The sequence below is a fragment of the Notothenia rossii genome (genome assembly GCF_949606895.1).
Source record: "Notothenia rossii genome assembly, chromosome: 6".
NCBI lineage: Eukaryota > Metazoa > Chordata > Actinopteri > Perciformes > Nototheniidae > Notothenia > Notothenia rossii.
Genome location: NC_136909.1, coordinates 21,469,121 through 21,486,726, shown reverse-complemented (window position 1 = coordinate 21,486,726; position 17,606 = coordinate 21,469,121). Strand labels below are relative to the sequence as shown.

The window sequence follows — 17,606 nt, the reverse complement described above, 5'->3', positions numbered from 1 at the left end:
TGTTCCGAACTATACATGGCCACATTGTCTCTCTCATTAAGGTGAGTTGTGTCGTTAAGGGTGTGAGGGATATCATTGAGGCCACGGAGCTCATTATTGGAGGAATTTTATTAGGAAAGAAATGTCAGGGTAATCAGAGTCAAACTCAGGCTTTAAAACCACACAGAATGTGCAATGAGCTGCATGACTGAGCCAGACTGAACTTCTGAGCAGTAATCGCTACTGAGCTCTAAAAATACAACTAAATCCAAATCACACGATATACTCTATGGTTTTACAGCAAGATGTTTTGTGTTTTCACAAACTCTGTTCCATCTGTTTCTTTTAGTTGAAAGTCACCTATTATGCAAAATCCACTTGTTCATGTCTTTTATACATCAACACGTGTCCCCTCTGTGTAAAGAGATTCTGAAAGTTTCAGGAAAAAAGATTCTCTCACTTTTTGTCCTAATCCATTTATATAAAAACCTGTCTGAAAATGAGCTGATCAGAATTTGGCCACTTTATGATGTCATAACGATTTTTTGGCTTGTGTAACCATTAGCCAATCACCAACCAAGGTAACCCCCCCCCCCCCATACCTTATCACCCGAATCTCCTCCTAGAGCACCATTGTGTTATTTTTAACCAAACATCTCTCAGAGGGGCGTGGGGAGTGGCTCCTTATTTTCATCTAAAGTAACAGACAGAGAGTCAGCACTTTTGAAACAGGGCTGAAACAGAGGGGATTATGGGATGCTGCAATGATCTGTTTGGTGTTTCAAGCCAAACACTTCAGAGACATGTTTTTTATATATCTGACCTATAATATATTGATGAAAAACAGTATAATAGGGGACCTTTAACATAAAGGAAGAATCATTCATTCATTTATGTTCACTGATGACGCACCATACTGTATTTATACAGATGTAGGAAATGTTGCTACTCAGAATTACTATAAGAGTTTCATGTTTAAAGGAACACTTTTTTCGCTGAATTGTTTCATTATTTATTAACTATTTTAAATCCTCTAAAATGTCCCTGAAAATACAGCTTGTTATTTTCCGGCAAAGCGGTTGTTTGATGTGTGTGTCGCTCATGCCCAGAATGTCCACTCCGACAAGAGCAGAGGTCAATTATTTCAAAAGAGCTTAAACAGCAACCAATACTGTAAGTGAAACATTTTGATGATTGCCAATGGTGAATGGTGAATACCTAAAGGCTGATCAGAATGAAACTTAGTCAACAGAACAGTGACCCCCTATTGCTTGTTTAAGGTATTTCTATGTATCCATCAACCCCTTTTTGTTATCAATCTTTATAACAAACAAAAGGCATGTCTGCACGTACAGCAAGATATGCAGCCTCACACACATACATTGCAAACATACAAACACCTACAGTGCACACACGAAATAAAGCAGCAGATTAATTGCAGTCTTCATCCGCTGCTTTCATTGATTTCTTTGTTTCTGCTGTAATCATTACAGATGCAAGAGGTGTAGCCAGAGGAAAACAGAAAGTGAGAGGCAGAGAGAGGGCAAGAGCAGTAGAGAGGCAAAGGAAGAGGGGTTGAAGAAGCAGGACAATTGAGAGGGAGACAATTGTGTTGAGTCGTGGACGGTATGGCAGAAAGAAACAGATAAAAAGGCAATTAGGCTTTATTATTAGATATGTGAAGATGAGAAAGTATCGATAGACAGAAAAGGTAATAGAATTGTTTCTTTTGTTTTCTGCCACTGTTATTAAATCAAACTCTTATTTCTCCCTCTCCTTATTTCCCATCTTTATCTCTCTCTTCTGTCCCTTGACTCCAGCCCGATTTGTCACATCTCTAGCAAACATGCCAGCTTTTAATAAATCACCACAATTGGCAAGAACAAGGTAGTTTCTATCTGAGTTTATCTCCATTTCTTTGTATCTAGCGTCTATCATGATCTTATTACAAATGTCTCTTTCAATCTTTGCCTTTCTTTAATATGTAGAACACATTTCCCCCATTTCCTTATTCTTTTCATCTTCTCTGCCTGAGACTGAGTCACAACACAGAAACACTGTCATCACACAAGCAGAGGATTGTAACAGCAGGAAAATATGTTTGCTGTTTGGGCTGCTTGTGTTGAATCCTAATGAGCTATCACGCTCTGCAGGAAAGGAGCTTTCTCAGATTCCTGTCAGGGTGATTTGACTAGAAAATAGAAAATGAGAGAACCCAGCAGCCAAAAAGGCATTTTCTGCTCTTAGCAGAGGATGGGTTATTACAGAGGATATTACAGCAGTCATACCCAGGCCCGGTGATAGATACATATCAAGCAAGCTTATGACTTGGCAGGGATTTCATTAAAATACATGACAAACACATAAACATGACATACATTTTTTGTAAATCTAATGAAATGGGGTTTGCCCCAGCCCTGTTGCGACATGTCATCACAGAGGCTCAGACATGAATTATCACAAGCAACAGTCCTGCGTAAAAAAAACACAAAGGGAAGAAGGGAATTAAAAGGATAAAAAAGGGAAGATTTTCCAAGTCGCTCTCTCAAATGGAGAGGTAGAGGAATCACAAACACTGAGATCTGACACCTAGCTGATCTCAGTGGGGGCCACCATGCTCCATAACCTTGGCAACTCCCTGACCAATGGCTGGTTGGGATGATGTTCTTACGGGACGGTGACACTGCCACACACTCAGAGAGCACAGCTGCCTACAGATCTCCTGTTGGCTGTGATTTGAGAGGGTACACAGGTGTTAGAGTGGCCTCTCTATGTTGAGAGCACACCGACACAAGCATACACACAGTGTGAGACATCTGGGGGGAGGCACACTGATGTGCTCTTGAACAACATCTTTCCCCACTCCCCATTCTATATATTGCTTGACTGCCTAATGAAGAATTAGACGGAATCTTCAGACCCTTCTACATGACTTTACATGTATTTAATAGATTAGGAAACAATGATGAGATGAAAGATTGAGGCAGGATAGAAAGAGATGAAGGAGAGAAGAGGAACAATATAGGGAGAGAAGAAGAATAGACAATAAAGATGATGTTTTCTGTGTTGGGTTACCATTAGTCTCTCTCAGCTGACTTCCCAAAGCCTACTCTCTGTTGTGTTTACTATCTACCCATGGCTCCATCAATGAATCTCTCTGTCATCATTCTCACCAGTCTCTCTACTCTTCCTACATGTTCGTGTTCCTCTGTCTGCCTCGCTTTATCACCCTCTCTACTTTCCTGCATTGGTCATTATTTTCCTTCGTTCTTCCTGTCCATCAATCCATCAACGTTTTACTCCTTTTTCTTCTTTTCGTTTATGTTTCCCTCTAATCCTGACTCTCATGTCGAAATAATGATACGAGCTTCGAGTAATTATGTTTTACTGTGAGAAAAAAAAAACATGACCCAACCACTTAAAGCACTATTATCATTGAAGGAGGCCTCTTTTGTAGTCACACGAATCCTGCTTTGATCTGTCTGTCTCTCTTATGAGAGTTTGTTATATTCAATAGCTTTTAGCCCAACTGATTAACTCATCCAAGACTCAAAGCAACAGGAAAATAAAACATTTACGTAATAGAAAAGCTGAAATCCAACTACTTCCTGTGTCTGTTCTTATTCTCGTTAATCTCCTCCTTTCTTCATTTATTTCCTGCATTCCAACATTCCCTGTGGAAAAGTTCATTATGTTTCTTCATCTATCACTCCATCCCCCTCTCTCCTTGTTCTCCTTTCTTTTCCCTTCTCACCCATCTTCACTATCTCTCAATCTCCGGTCCTCTTTTATCCCTCGCTCCTCCATTATCCCTCTCTTTCCGACTTCTTAAACCTCCCAATGTTCCAATTCCCACTCCCCTAAAACCCATTCACCATCCATATCATCTCCCCCTCTGCTTTGTCTCAATCGTCCTCCGGAGTGCTGTGATGCCCTCACGTAGGACGAGGACCTAAACAGGTCTTGGTTGATTTACCATCGGCTCAATCTGGCAGATAGCTCTATCTAAGGAATCGGAGTAATCTTCATCATCATCATCATCATCACTGAAGTCATTACGGTAGATTGGTGAAAGCTTATAGGCTTGCATTATGCAGCTCCTTACTTCCAGGATAAAGATATATGTAGCAGAGGTGAATAAATGAAGGTATATTTTATCATAATTTCTGGAGACATTATGCTAAATAGGCAGACGGTGATGGGGAGACATTAAGTGATGGGCTGGTTCCAGAATGGAGTCAAGCATACAGTATGTGAGAGAAGTAAAGACATTTTCCATCATCAATAATATTATAAAACATGTATTCAAGGTGTGCTCTAGGAATAGTATCAGCAAAACCATGGCCAAGAAAGTGTCAACAGGTACAAAAATAGCTACATGCTTGCAGGTTATATTAACTAAATGTAAGTTATAATACAAGATAATTAATTGGTGTGAAGTTTCTAGCTGAATGGGTCAGATCCATTTCACCATTTTTATTCAAAAGGGCACATTTGAAATTTAAATCCAATAAATGGGTATTTCTTTCGAAAAGGGGAGTTTTACAAATGACAGAAAAATGCAAGAGTGCTTTTGCTGAGGCACATTTTCTCAACGCAGTATAATCCAAATATGTACATATGTATGAGGCATTTTACTTTGTACATGCTAGACTGCCCTCTCTTCCTCCTCCTCTTCCTCAGCCTTGATTGCCTGTTACAAACATGCATTGGTGAAATTTGTAATCATCAATATTAGGCCAACGGCTTCATTGTGCTGTTGAAAGCTGATCAGCAAAGAGTTAAGTTAAAGGGATAGTGAACCACTGATGCTATATTTTCGTTCTTTTTTGTATTATAAAGAAAACAAGCTTTACCATGCTTTCTTTACTGGCCCTGATTTCAGTTAGCATTGCAGGATATTTTTCAGAAACAGTGTTTTTCTTTAAGCTGCCATCATCATGCGACTTGGGAGTAATGGTAATATACAGTATAATGGGCAAGGACATGTGGGAAAAGATACTTTTTCTAAAGTGATCCTTCCAGTGGTGCAGCCAGAAAGTCATAGAGACAGAAAATCACTCAAACTGGCAATCCACTCAAATCTAAAATCACTCAGCATTCATCAGAGACTCTTGAGGCCTGACAGAGAGTAGCTGTCATATATTCACACAAGGACACTTACATCAGCCCAGTCAGGTGCGTGCGTGCGTGCGTGCGTGCGTGTGTGTGTGTGTGTGTGTGTGTGTGTGTGTGTTTGCGTGCGTGCGTGCGTGCGTGCGTGCGTGCGTGTGTGTGTGTGTGTGGTTCTGCACTGGGATGTATGTGCCTAAGCATGCAAATGTGAAGTTTGTATTGGTTGTTTACGATTGAGTGTGAGAATATTTATATCTTAATGTGTGCCATGCACTCTCACTTATGTGCTGCCGTGTACGGGCTTAAGAGCCATTCCCCTGGTTCAGATTATTTCTGTGTTGACTAAATAAAAATCATTATCTGATCTGGCTTAATATTATAAAACCCCCACTCTGGACACATACTGTCAACACGTTATAAACAGTATACATTTAAATGGTATTATGCATTAAAAAAATCCGTACGACATTTACTGTCCCTAATGTTTATTTTGATTGACAGATATGATGCCTCATATTATCAGCTCCTACCATCATGCTCTGTGTCAGTAATTGACACGTTGCAGTCAAGGGGGTGCAGAGGTTAAGTTATTAAGAGCGCAAGTAATTGATACTTAATTTCATTCCTTTCTTTTGCAAGTCAGCACAACAGACAAAGCTGAGCTGTCAGAAGCTCTTAAGTTAAAAGGCCTGCCTACATCACACACACAAAGGACTGAGAAAAAAATACTTTATTTCCCTCTTGAGACCATGCCAGAAAAAATAGAGAAGATCACAGTTGAGTAAGGCATTGCCTTAAACGAAGATGCCATTATTTCAAAGAGTGACATGCGGCATGCTCGTCTTTGATATATGTGTGACACCAAGTTAATGAGATATCAAATCTGAGGTGCAACACCTCTTAGTTTATTGAACGCCTTGATCATTGACTAGAATGGGAGAGACGCATATATTACCCTGTGACAAGACTCACCCTGCAGAATTCCCCTGGCTTAACATGTGTGTGTGTGTTAAGTGCATGCGTGTGTGTTAAGTGCATGTGTGCGCGGGTGTGTATCAATGCATGTGAGTAAATGTATTGGTGTATAAAGCATACCGCTTATAGACATGTGTTTTTGTGTGCATATGAGTGCCTCCACATGCACAGGCATCTGTGTCTGTGCGTGAATATATTTATGCAAGTGATACCAGAGACAGCTAAGACACTGACCCGTTCTGACATATAATATTGTTCTGCTGCAGGGGATCGAAACTGAAAAAGAAGAAAATCCATAGTGCACAGGAGACGACGAGTAAGAGGTTTATTGTGAAAGAGAAAAAGGCCTGAGAGAAAGATCGTGAGAGGAAGAGGCAAAAGCATCCTCAGGAAAAGGAGAGAGAGCATGACACTGAGGGGGGAAATATATCAAGTTCTTAACCTCACAGGAATCAAATATAGCAAAGGGACTGGATGAAAGAAGATAATCACATCCAAATAAATCAAACGCAGACACAGTACAAAATATGTCTGAGTCTGACTGACTCATGGGGTCTGTTAATAAGATCATGGCCTTCCAAATAGCCTCCGGCTTGAAAACACTATTCCAGGTACTGTTCACTGCCTTCCAAATGTATTTGTCAGTGTGAGACGAAATTATAACAGGTTTAAAGTCTATTCTCAAGGATTTGCTTTTAGGTCAAAACTTAAAAGTATGTGTTTGTGAAGTCAATTTACCTTTTGCAGTGCATGACATTAAGGATTTTGGGGGATGGCCCTGTGGGCCATCTAAGCTAATTTACAGATGGCCCTGAGCCCAATAGAGATTGCCCTGAAAAATGCGCGCGGACGAAATGGCACGAAGGGTTTGGGGGGCCTCCCCCTAGAACATTTAGATTTTTCAAGGTCTTACTGTAGATGCTGTCTGGTGCATTCTCTAGACTGAATTATAAGATGAACCACCACAATATTATATTGTACAATTTCAATTGTATTCTTCATTTCACTTGTTTGTTTGCTCGCTTGCATGCCCTGCATAGCTATAAGAAATACTTAAGTTGTTGGTCAAGACACTTTCCATCTGATGAAGGCAAATGCCTTCCCAGATGTAAAAAAGTAGAAAACATTACATTCAGTTATAACTGCCAAAACAAACATTATTTACACTATTATTGCCCCTGTTAAAAATGTTTGTAATGTTATCTACTGTAAATTGGTCGAATGAATGCTTCCTCATCCGGAAGCTGACCGAACAGACCCGAGCAGCAGTCGAGAGGAGCCGAGCGCATCCACGAAGCACAGAACATGGTGACGTCGGAGTTCCCGTTAGCCGGCAAATCTAAATCTCTTCGGTCAAAATAATTTCCCTTTAGCGCAATACCGCTTCAGTTGCACCACTTATGTGACAGACAAGAAGAGTATGTTACAGACAATAATAGTCAATTCTAATGTCTAACACGTAATGTGGAGAAAGAGATGTCCTGTCTGGGTTGATTGTGCGTTGGTCTGTTGGTAATGCCTCGGGGCTCCGGTGGGCATGTAAACAAATGCATAATGCTGCGCTATACTTTGTGGCCTCACCCGGTTGCATAGCGACACTTATTGTGTAGGTGTCTTTTAATAGGCAGGTAGTCATTATCATTAGCTAGAACTAGCTGGATCTGATCGATATGGACATAAACGCGAGTGAAGTCTAATCTGACCGTCTGACGGGAGAGAGAGATCAGCTGCTGCTGCTGACGAGTCGACACGCAGCTCTGCATGATCACATGCAGCGGTGAGCGGACAAAACACAAAACACACACTTCAGGTTAGAATATCACTCGTAGCTATTTTAATTACCTCTCAAACTACCTAAACTAGTTATAGATATGGTTAGTTTTACTGTCGGGTCACTCATTACTGGATCCGCGAGCTGCATGATACTAGCATAATAGATTGCCCGACCGGGCAACCAGCAGGTGAGGCTTCATTGCCCGAGCTAAATACTAGATGGCCCCGGGCCATCGGGCAGTCCTTAATGTCGAGCCCTGTTTTGACACCTTTTTTCTCTATCTGGCCATCTTGGTAACATTCTACCTCAGCAATTTTCTCTAAAAATGAATATTTTTCCAGGCACTAAATTCTAAATGTGAAGGAAAATATAACCGTTTATTGAAATTAAGCTCCAATTTATAGTACTGTGTATACAATTTAATTAGTTAATTAATCATACAATGAAACATTGCAACAGTTTCACTGATGATGCCACTGCAGCAGAAGGAAAACATCAGCCTGTGTCATGCAGCTGAGAGAGGGGGACGGCATCAGTGTACCACTAGAGTGCACCCTGCAGCCTTGAAAACAACCCTGATGAGTACGGGACTCACAGAGACATAGGGAGGTGCAGAAAGGGAATATATAAGGGGTAAAAGGGAAAAAGGAAAAATATGGAGAGGGCGGTGAAGTAGGGGAAACAGAGTCAGAAGGTATATAGGAGAATTTGGTGGTGCAATAAAACAGATGCAGGATATAAAAAAACCATCAAATCAGAAGAGACAATGTCAGAAGGAAAGGTATGCCTCCCTCTTGTGCTCTTTGGCTGTACGGGGCTTGCTGCCACTGTCATGTAAAGTATCCATGAAAAAAACTATCTCTCCATCCTGCTCATGAACATCCCATGATCCAGGTCTGTCTCCTGTCACTACTAGCTTCGCGCACTCTGCTGCTATTGAAAAGCAGTTCTTTTTATTTGATTTACTTATCAACGATCATTAAGTGTCAGTGGATCCTAAAAGATTCGTCCACCCTAAATAGACAGTTTACCACAAAATGAAAAATATAAATGTTCTTAAATTAAATTGTTTTAGAGAATTGCTTTAGAAACTGAGTGTAGATATATCTGCATTCTCTCTAATATAATGGGACTAGATGACACTTGTGATGAGTTTTTATTAGGGTAATGTAGTTCGTAAATGAAGCTGCTCACAACATGATCTGAGGATTATCTTGTGTAACCAAATCACCTTTTCTGAAATGAGACATTGGTGTTGAATTTTAAATATATTTTCTGACGCTTTGAGAACCACAAGCCAAATACAATATAATGTCTTTTCTATTGTGTTTTAAAGAAGGCAGAAACCCACACCGAAACAATCTAGATAAATAAATAGGACCACGGGTAAAAGGAAAATATGTATTTGTTATGAGATAATCCCTTTTTGGTCTGATGCTGCCATGGCTACCTTACTCATCTAGCAAACTGATGCCTAACATGACCCTGACAGCGTCATGTAGTGATACTGCAGTACCATTTTAGCTGCTCGTTTTGGGAGCTGTGATGTGGCACTGATGTACTCACAGGGTGGAACTGATTCTCCCCACTCTCTGTAGCCAATCAGTGGAAAAAAACACAGAGTTTGACTTTGATCATGCTGGCCCGGCATACGGTATCCTCAGTGGTAACAGATATCATAGCAAACCACACTGCTACCTCAAATAGTGCAATGATGACACTTTCAGCCTGTCCAGAAATGTCAACAAGTGAAACTGTGAGGACATAATCCTTCTGTACAATGTTGCTCTATGGTTCCTATTACTAAGGGCATTTCAAGACCGTCTTTACAAATGTAGTCACTTTGTGGGGGGCACTTGATGTATACCCAAATGATCATTTTATTGAAGTTCGAAGGATATAAGAATTTCCATTTAAAACAAACTTAATAAAAACAAATAACTAATTGTATACTAATTTAGTTAGATCGGAGTGTTTTATCCTGCTTTTGGTGTCAAGTAGGTTTTGATGAAGATTAATGTATTTTTTATTTACACATACATTTTCTTTTTAGCAATAAATGAGAGATGTATTCATAATGCTGGACACCTTACTAATTAGTTATATGCACTAGATTAACACATCTGCCAACAAGCAATGTGTTTGAGTGAATGTTAATAGTGGCATGCTTATATGCTGTTTTATATTGCATTTATCCCCTCGTTTTAAAAACACCACCCGCCAATTTAATCACTCCTCCCAAGACTTCCAACGCTGGCTTCAGTTCAAGTCTAATATATTCTGGAGGGAGGGGGGTTAAAGTGAGATCCTCACTGGAGGAGCGCAGAGCGATGCAAACAGAAAGCGGGATGCATGCAAATGAGATGAAGCAGTCAGGTATTTATGATGCTGGTTAATCACTGAGGGAATTAAGTATTTAACCATGCGCGCATTATCTGTGTATCGTTAACATCGTTTAGATAGATTTATCCCCTATCAACACAGACGACCCTGTAGCATGAGCTGTATATCAAAACAGTACTGAAGCTGAGCCGTGTACCATAAGGACTCACTGTAAACCAGAAGGTTATTCAATTTGCTATATGTAATAAACATGAATTAGGAGTTTTACAAGCGATTGCAATAATGCATTATGTCTCTCAACCTTACTGGCATTACTACATCACATATACTAAGTAATCCCTATGTGCAAAGCAACGTGACACTATTTACCTGCTGCCCATGTTATTCAGTGACAACAGCACTCGCATACAGTGGGTACATGGACTGTTTTATGATTGGTTTCGACATTTAGCATAATGCACGGCAGAAATGCTCTCAAGGGAATTTGAAGAGCATGCATGCATAGTAATTCTTGCAGTGGGATCCAACCACAAGGTTCACCTTGTTTCAAGGCAAATGTCAAGTCCTACTATCAAATTAGTAAATGTCAATATGTAAGACACATTTGATTGCCTAACACCTGCTCTTTTAATTGCAGAAAATAGGTTTCATTTGAGGTTTTATTCATAACTTGAATTGAACCACTATCTGTTAGTAATACTGTATACTGTATGTTCAGAAGGCTTAATACAAGATTGAAAACTGAGGTGACTGAGAATATAAGTCAGGCATGTGGCAAGCTCAGAGACTGATGTCCTTTTGACCTTCAGGTTGATTTGATAATAAAAACCAATATATTTGTGTTCCCAAGAAAGGCAAGGTCTAAAAGTTGCTTGAATGTGAAATCTTTGCTCCTCCGTAATAAATAATGTATCGTATGTTTCTACCATTCTGCACTTTGTCCCCAGTATTTCCAGACACGACATGACCTCATTGTTGTTTGAAGTTTCAAAGGCCATTTGTTAAGAGCTGATAATTAATGAAAAAGTCCTACCTTGCGAATGCCTTCTTTTGACTCCTCAACGTTGTTTTCTCCTCCTCCAGTGCGGTTAATCATGCGCCACATCTGGGAGTACATGGGATCTCTCTCGAAGGGGTTCATAGACTTGTAGCGGACCTGATCATATACTGCTGAGTCCAACACTGTGCCATAAGGCAACTCCGTCTGCTTGGATAAGTCCTGGAGGGACCTGGCGAGAAAAGTGGTTGATAGAGTTAGTCTTTGTTTCCAGTCATCCATTCACTTTAAGCGCAATGCAGACTCTGGAAGAATGGTTAGCTTCACATCTCACATGGGGCTCGCTTCATCCCCTGGGTATTACTATTGTGGTGATACTGCAGGTACTTGGTGGCTACAGTAATGGATACAGCAGTCCCCTGTTTCCAATAGAATGCTCTCTCTGCAACAAGTATCCACAATGCACTGCAAGGCTATTTCATCTACTGCAGTGATGACACTTTCTAACAGGGATTTGGAGTGAATAGTCTTTCCAAGAAATAAAGAGTTGATCCTTCTGTACAAAGCCAGTCCATAGTAATCAATCAAAAATAAATATGTTTCAATGCATATTAACTCACTAGTACTTTCGAGCACTAAAATGTATTATTGTTCACAAAAGTAAGTCAAGTGACTACGTACTTGTGATGGACTGGCTGTTTTGGGATGATGGTGTACACTGTATTGAGTTCAGAGTGCATTCAAACAGCAGACCTGAATCCGTGCCTTGTTAAAGGACACTTCACAGTTGTTTTCATCTTCTACACATTTGTATTATCCTGGAAGCTCTACTGTGTATCTCAGCACGTATTTGAATTCTTATCCAACATTTTTAAGAGTGGATTAAATAGGATGAAATATAACAATATAATCCAAACAGTTGACACAGAGGAATAAACATAAAAACATGAAAAGCAAGTGCACATCCAATGACCTGGATGAAATCCTTCAATGTGGTGATTCCGTCTTCGCACCTCAATGTTTGCCCTTATGGGACATGGTGAATGATTGGGTCTTTGTTACTGTCTGAGTATCTCCCTGTGGAAGCTGAAAGCCCTGGACAGCGGGCAGTGGAGAGAACACACAGAGAGTTAATGAAGTGTCCAGCTGTATGTGGGCCACCCTATATTTTCCCTTAAAAGAGCGGTCTAGATCTAAACTCTTCGAATGCCAAAAGTGGGAGTTGGGGACGACATGTAATTCACATGGAATAAAAATAGAACAATGGCAATTGGCCGTGACCAACACATTTGAGAACAATGGGGTGGGAAGCAGGTTAGACACCAGCACTTACTCACAGAGCTGAACAAGATGCTTGGCTTACTGCACACAGTCTATACTTACAACTGTACAAAGACAATATCAGAGAATTAGAAATTAAGAAAAATGTAAAATAAGTCACTCAGTTCTTTTTAAATCCCATCTCTCTCTCTCTCTCATCCTTCCTCTCTCGCTCTGCCCCTCGAACATAAATTGCCACCTCTGGGGGAATACAAAAGCTATTGGTAATTATAATGCAACCGTGCCTGGGTTGCCTCTCAAAGAGTTTGGCCGCTGAGAAATGTAATAGAGAACCATTACAGGAACTAATTACTGTGTGTTTGTTAAATGACTGCTACATACCACCCATGGATTTGGGAAACACACATTTCCACAAAAACACTCAACATGTCCTGCTTAATGAAGAACGTCTTTACAGTATGACTTCATTAATTCCCTTGTAATACAAACACAATAGCAGATTTAACATCGGGCCAAAATATAAGTAGGTTCTGTTCACATTTTAACAAGACTGCACACAAAGAAACGCACACACAAAATAACATACAGACGTTTTATGGACGGTCACAGTTCCTGCAATTTCTTTCTCTCTCTGATGCCCTCCTTAACTATCTCTCTGACCCGCTCTAAAAGAAAAAAATAACTTTGAAGATTTTAATGAACTTTGCTGGGAACATGAATCTTTTATTGCTATCAATTAATCTTTGGCCTTAATAATCTCTCCGTCCCACTACTCCCCTCTGTGAATGGGTTTCACTGGGTAATAACTCTGCGTTTGTTTTTTAATGGTGTGTTCATATGTAAGCAGAGACAAGAATAAAATCTCAGATGAGTTAAGATTTTACTGAGACCAAAAGAAAATAATGAATGAGACTCACAGTGACTTAAGTTCAGTTATACTCCTACACTGAAAAACACAATCAAAAACGTATGGCGGAACATGTTAAAAGGGCATTCAACAATGTATTAAATCTCCATTTCTAAACTTAGTTTTACGATTTTGGAATGTTTTATGTGAAACTAATGTGTGCATGTGATTGCCTCTTGTCCTGTGAGTATGCTGTAAGATATTCTTTTGCGAACCAATTATAATACCTATAAGTATACCAATGAGCAAGTTATGGAGTGAAAGGAAACTGAATATATTTTTGAAACGTGTTTGTTTTCATCTGTCTGTGTATAGGGTTTGTTTTAGCATATTTGGTCCTCTGGTCGTCTTCCTTAAGTCCATCCATCCATCCATCTTCTCCCGCTTATCCGTGGTCGGGTCGCGGAGGTAGCAGTTCCAGCAGAGAGCCCCAAACTTTCTTTTCCCTGGCCACATCAACCAGCTCTGACTGGGGGATCCCAAGGCGCTCCCAGGCCAGAGAAGAGATATAATCCCTCCATCTGGTTCTAGGTCTACCCCTTGGTCTCTTCCCAGCTGGACGTGCCTGGAACACCTCCCTAGGGAGGCGCCCAGGTGGCATCCTAACTAGGTGCCCGAACCACCTCAACTGGCTCCTTTCGACGCGAAGGAGGAGCGGTTCAACTCCGAGTCCCTCCCGGATGACCGAACTTCTCACCTTATCCCTAAGGGAGACACCAGCCACCCTGCGGAGAAAACCCATCTCGGCCGCTTGTACCCGCGATCTCGTTCTTTCGGTCATGACCCATCCTTCATGACCATAGGTGAGGGTAGGAACGAAAATGGCCCGGTAGACAGAGAGCTTTGCCTTCTGGCTCAGCTCCCTTTTCGTCACAACGGTGCGGTAAAGAGACTGCAGTACCGCTCCCGCTGCTCCGATTCTCCGACCCATCTCACGCTCCATTGTTCCCTCACTCGAGAACAAGACCCCGAGATACTTGAACTCCTTCACTTGGGGTAAGGACTCATTCCCTACTTGGAGTGGACAGTCCATCGGTTTCCTGCTGAGAACCATGGCCTCAGATTTGGAGGTGCTGATCCTCATCCCAGCCGCTTCACACTCGGTTGCGAACCGATCCAGTGAGTGCTGAAGGTCGCAGACCGATGAAGCCATCAGAACCACATCATCTGCAAAAAGCAGTGGTGCAATCCTTAGTCCACCGAACTGCAGACCCCCTCCCCCACGACTACGCCTCGAAATCCGATCCATGTATATTACAAACAGGATTGGTGACAAAGCGCAGCCCTGGCGGAGGCCAACCCTCACCTGAAATGGGTCCGACTTACTGCCGAGGACACGGACACAGCTCTCGCTTTGGGAGTACAGAGATTGGATGGCCCTGAGTAGAGACCCCCTCACCCCATACTCCCGCAGCACCTCCCACAGTGACTCCCTGGGAACCCGGTCATACGCCTTCTCCAAGTCTACAAAACACATGTAGACTGGATAAGCATACTCCCAGGCCCCCTCCAGGATCCTTGCGAGAGTAAAAAGCTGATCCGTCGTTCCACGACCAGGACGGAATCCGCATTGTTCCTCCTCAATCTGAGGTTCGACAATCGGCCTGACCCTCCTTTCGAGTACCTTAGAGTAAACTTTCCCGGGGAGGCTGAGTAGTGTGATGCCTCGGTAATTGGCACACACCCTCTGATCCCCCTTTTTGAAAAGGGGAACCACCACTCCGGTCTGCCACTCCTTCGGTACTGTTTCCGACTTCCACGCAACGTTGATGAGACGTGTCAACCATGACAGTCCCTCAACACCCAGAGCCTTCAGCATTTCTGGGCGGATCTCATCCACCCCCGGGGCTTTGCCACTGTGAAGTTGTTTGACGACCTCAGTGACCTCCCCCCGGGAGATTGGTGTCGATCCCCCTTCATACTCCAGCTCTGCCTCTAACATAGAGGGCGGAGTTGTCGGGTTCAGGAGTTCCTCAAAGTGCTCCTTCCAACGCCCTAACACTCCATCAGTTGAGGTCAACAACGTCCCATCCTTACTGTACACAGCTTGGATGGTTCCCTGCTTCCCCCTCCTGAGGTGTCGGACAGTTTTCCAGAACAACTTTGGTGCCGCCCGAAAGTCTTTTTCCATGTCTTCTCCGAACTTCTCCCACACCCGCTGCTTTGCCTCGGCCACGGCTGAGGCTGCTGCCCTTCGGGCCTGTCGGTACCTTGCAACTGCCTCGGGAGTCCCCCGAGATAACAAATCCCTGAAGGCCTCCTTCTTCAGTCGGACGGCTTCCCTGACCACCGGTGTCCACCAGGAGGTTCGAGGGTTACCGCCCCTTGAGGCACCTAGGACCTTGAGACCACAGCTCCCCGCCGCGGCTTCGGCAATAGAGGCTTTGAACACCGACCACTCTGGTTCAATGTCCCCAACCTCCACAGGAATGCCCGAAAAGCTCCGCCGGAGGTGTGAGTTGAAGGCCTCCTGAACTTGGGCCTCCTCCAGACGTTCCCAGTTCACCCGAACTACACGTTTGGGCTTACCAGGTCTATCCAGAGGCTTCCCCCGCCACTCGACCCAACTCACCACCAGATGGTGATCAGTTGACAACTCCGCCCCTCTCTTTACCCGAGTGTCCAAAACATACGGCCTCAGGTCCGATGATACGATAACCAAATCGATCATGGACCTTCTGCCTAGGGTGCTCTGGTACCACGTACACTTATGAGCATCCTTATGTTCGAACATGGTGTTTGTTATGGCCAATCCATGACTAGCACAGAAGTCCAGTAACAAACCACCACTCCGGTTCAGATCAGGGGGGCCGTTCCTCCCAATCACTCCCCTCCAAGTGTCTCCATCATTGCCCACATGTGCGTTGAAGTCTCCCAGCAAGATTAAAGAGTCCCCTTCAGGAGCCCCATACAGGACTCTTTCCAGGGTCTCCAAGAAGGCCGTATACTCTGAACTGCTGTTGGGTGCATAAGCACACACAACAGTCAGAGTTTTCCCCCCCATAACCCGCAGGCGTAGGGAGGCAACCCTCTCGTCCACTGGGGTAGACTCCAACAACGAAGCACCCAACCGGGGACTTGTGAGTATCCCCACACCCGCCCGGCGCCTCACACCTTGAGCAACTCCGGAGAAGAATAGAGTCCAACCCCTATCCAGAAGTAAGGTTCCAGAGCCGACGCTGTGCGTAGAGGTGAGCCCAACCAGATCCAACTGGTAACGCTCCACCTCCCGCACAAGCTCCGACTCCTTCCCCCCCAGAGAGGTGACGTTCCACGTCCCCAAAGCCAGCTTCTGTCGCCCGGGTCTGGTCCGTCGAGACCCTCTGCCTTCACTGCCACCCTTCTGGCAGCGCACCCGACCCCATCGCTGTTTCCCGTAGGTGGTGGGCCCGCGGGACGGAGAAGCGGAGGTGTTGCCCACGTCGCCTTTTCGGGCTGTGCCCGGCCGGGCTCCGTGGCAAGCCCGGCCACCAGACGCTCGCCGACGAGTCCTCCTTCTGGGCCTGGCTCCAGAAGGGGACCCCGGGCTTCCTCCGGGCCGGGTATCCTCACTTCGTGTGTCGTCTTTCATGAGGTCTTTTGAACCAATCTTAGTCTGGCCCCTTGCCTGAGACCAATTTGCCATGGGAGACCCTACCAGGAACACAAGGTTCCAGACAACACAGCCCCCAGGTTCATCAGGGCACACAAACCTCTCTACCACGGTAAGGTGCTGGTTCTTCCTTAAGTCATCTTTAATTTTGCTGGACTTAATTTGGTTTATATGTTAACTGTTTGAAATAGTTTAAAAGAAAACTAGTTCAATAAAAGTATTTGTGGAGTCAAAGGATTGGCTTTTTTTTAAAAATGTTTTTTGGAAGCCAAAAGACAAAGATGATCTTGGCTTTGTGATTCTGTAGGGAAATTAATTCTGATAACGGCAGTAGAGCCTTGATCAGTCCATTAGCTTTTTAACAAATTGCTGTTGAAGCACTGCAGACAGCTGTGCAACCTTGAACAGCAAGCTATGTTTGCTGACAGAAGCCAAACCAACATGGTCTTGAGAGTAGGCTTAGCTAATCTATATTTGAATTAATTGTACTAGAGAAAAGTAGGTCATATAAATGCTGGTTTCCTTATATCATTATGCATCATCATTAGGAATTCAGAAGTCTTTTTATCGGTGATCACTTTCTATACGAGATCGTTGGTCACTCCCAAGCAATGTCATAACATGTTATCACTCTTGTGCAGAA

General features: G+C 43.1%; 1 protein-coding gene across 5 annotated transcripts in view; it reads right to left on the bottom strand.

Annotated features, from left to right (window-relative positions):
• Positions 1-17,606, bottom strand: part of grid2 (glutamate receptor, ionotropic, delta 2) — a 486,943-nt gene that overhangs the window by 52,751 nt on the left and 416,586 nt on the right. For all 5 annotated transcript variants that reach the window (XR_013809307.1, XM_079687594.1, XM_079687592.1 and 2 more), the window contains exon 13: positions 11,220-11,415. Coding sequence is in view for 4 of the 5 variants with exons in the window: in XM_079687594.1 (XP_079543720.1) it covers positions 11,220-11,415 (196 nt within the window). In the remaining variant the exon portion in view is untranslated. The remainder of the gene's footprint in view (positions 1-11,219; positions 11,416-17,606) is intronic.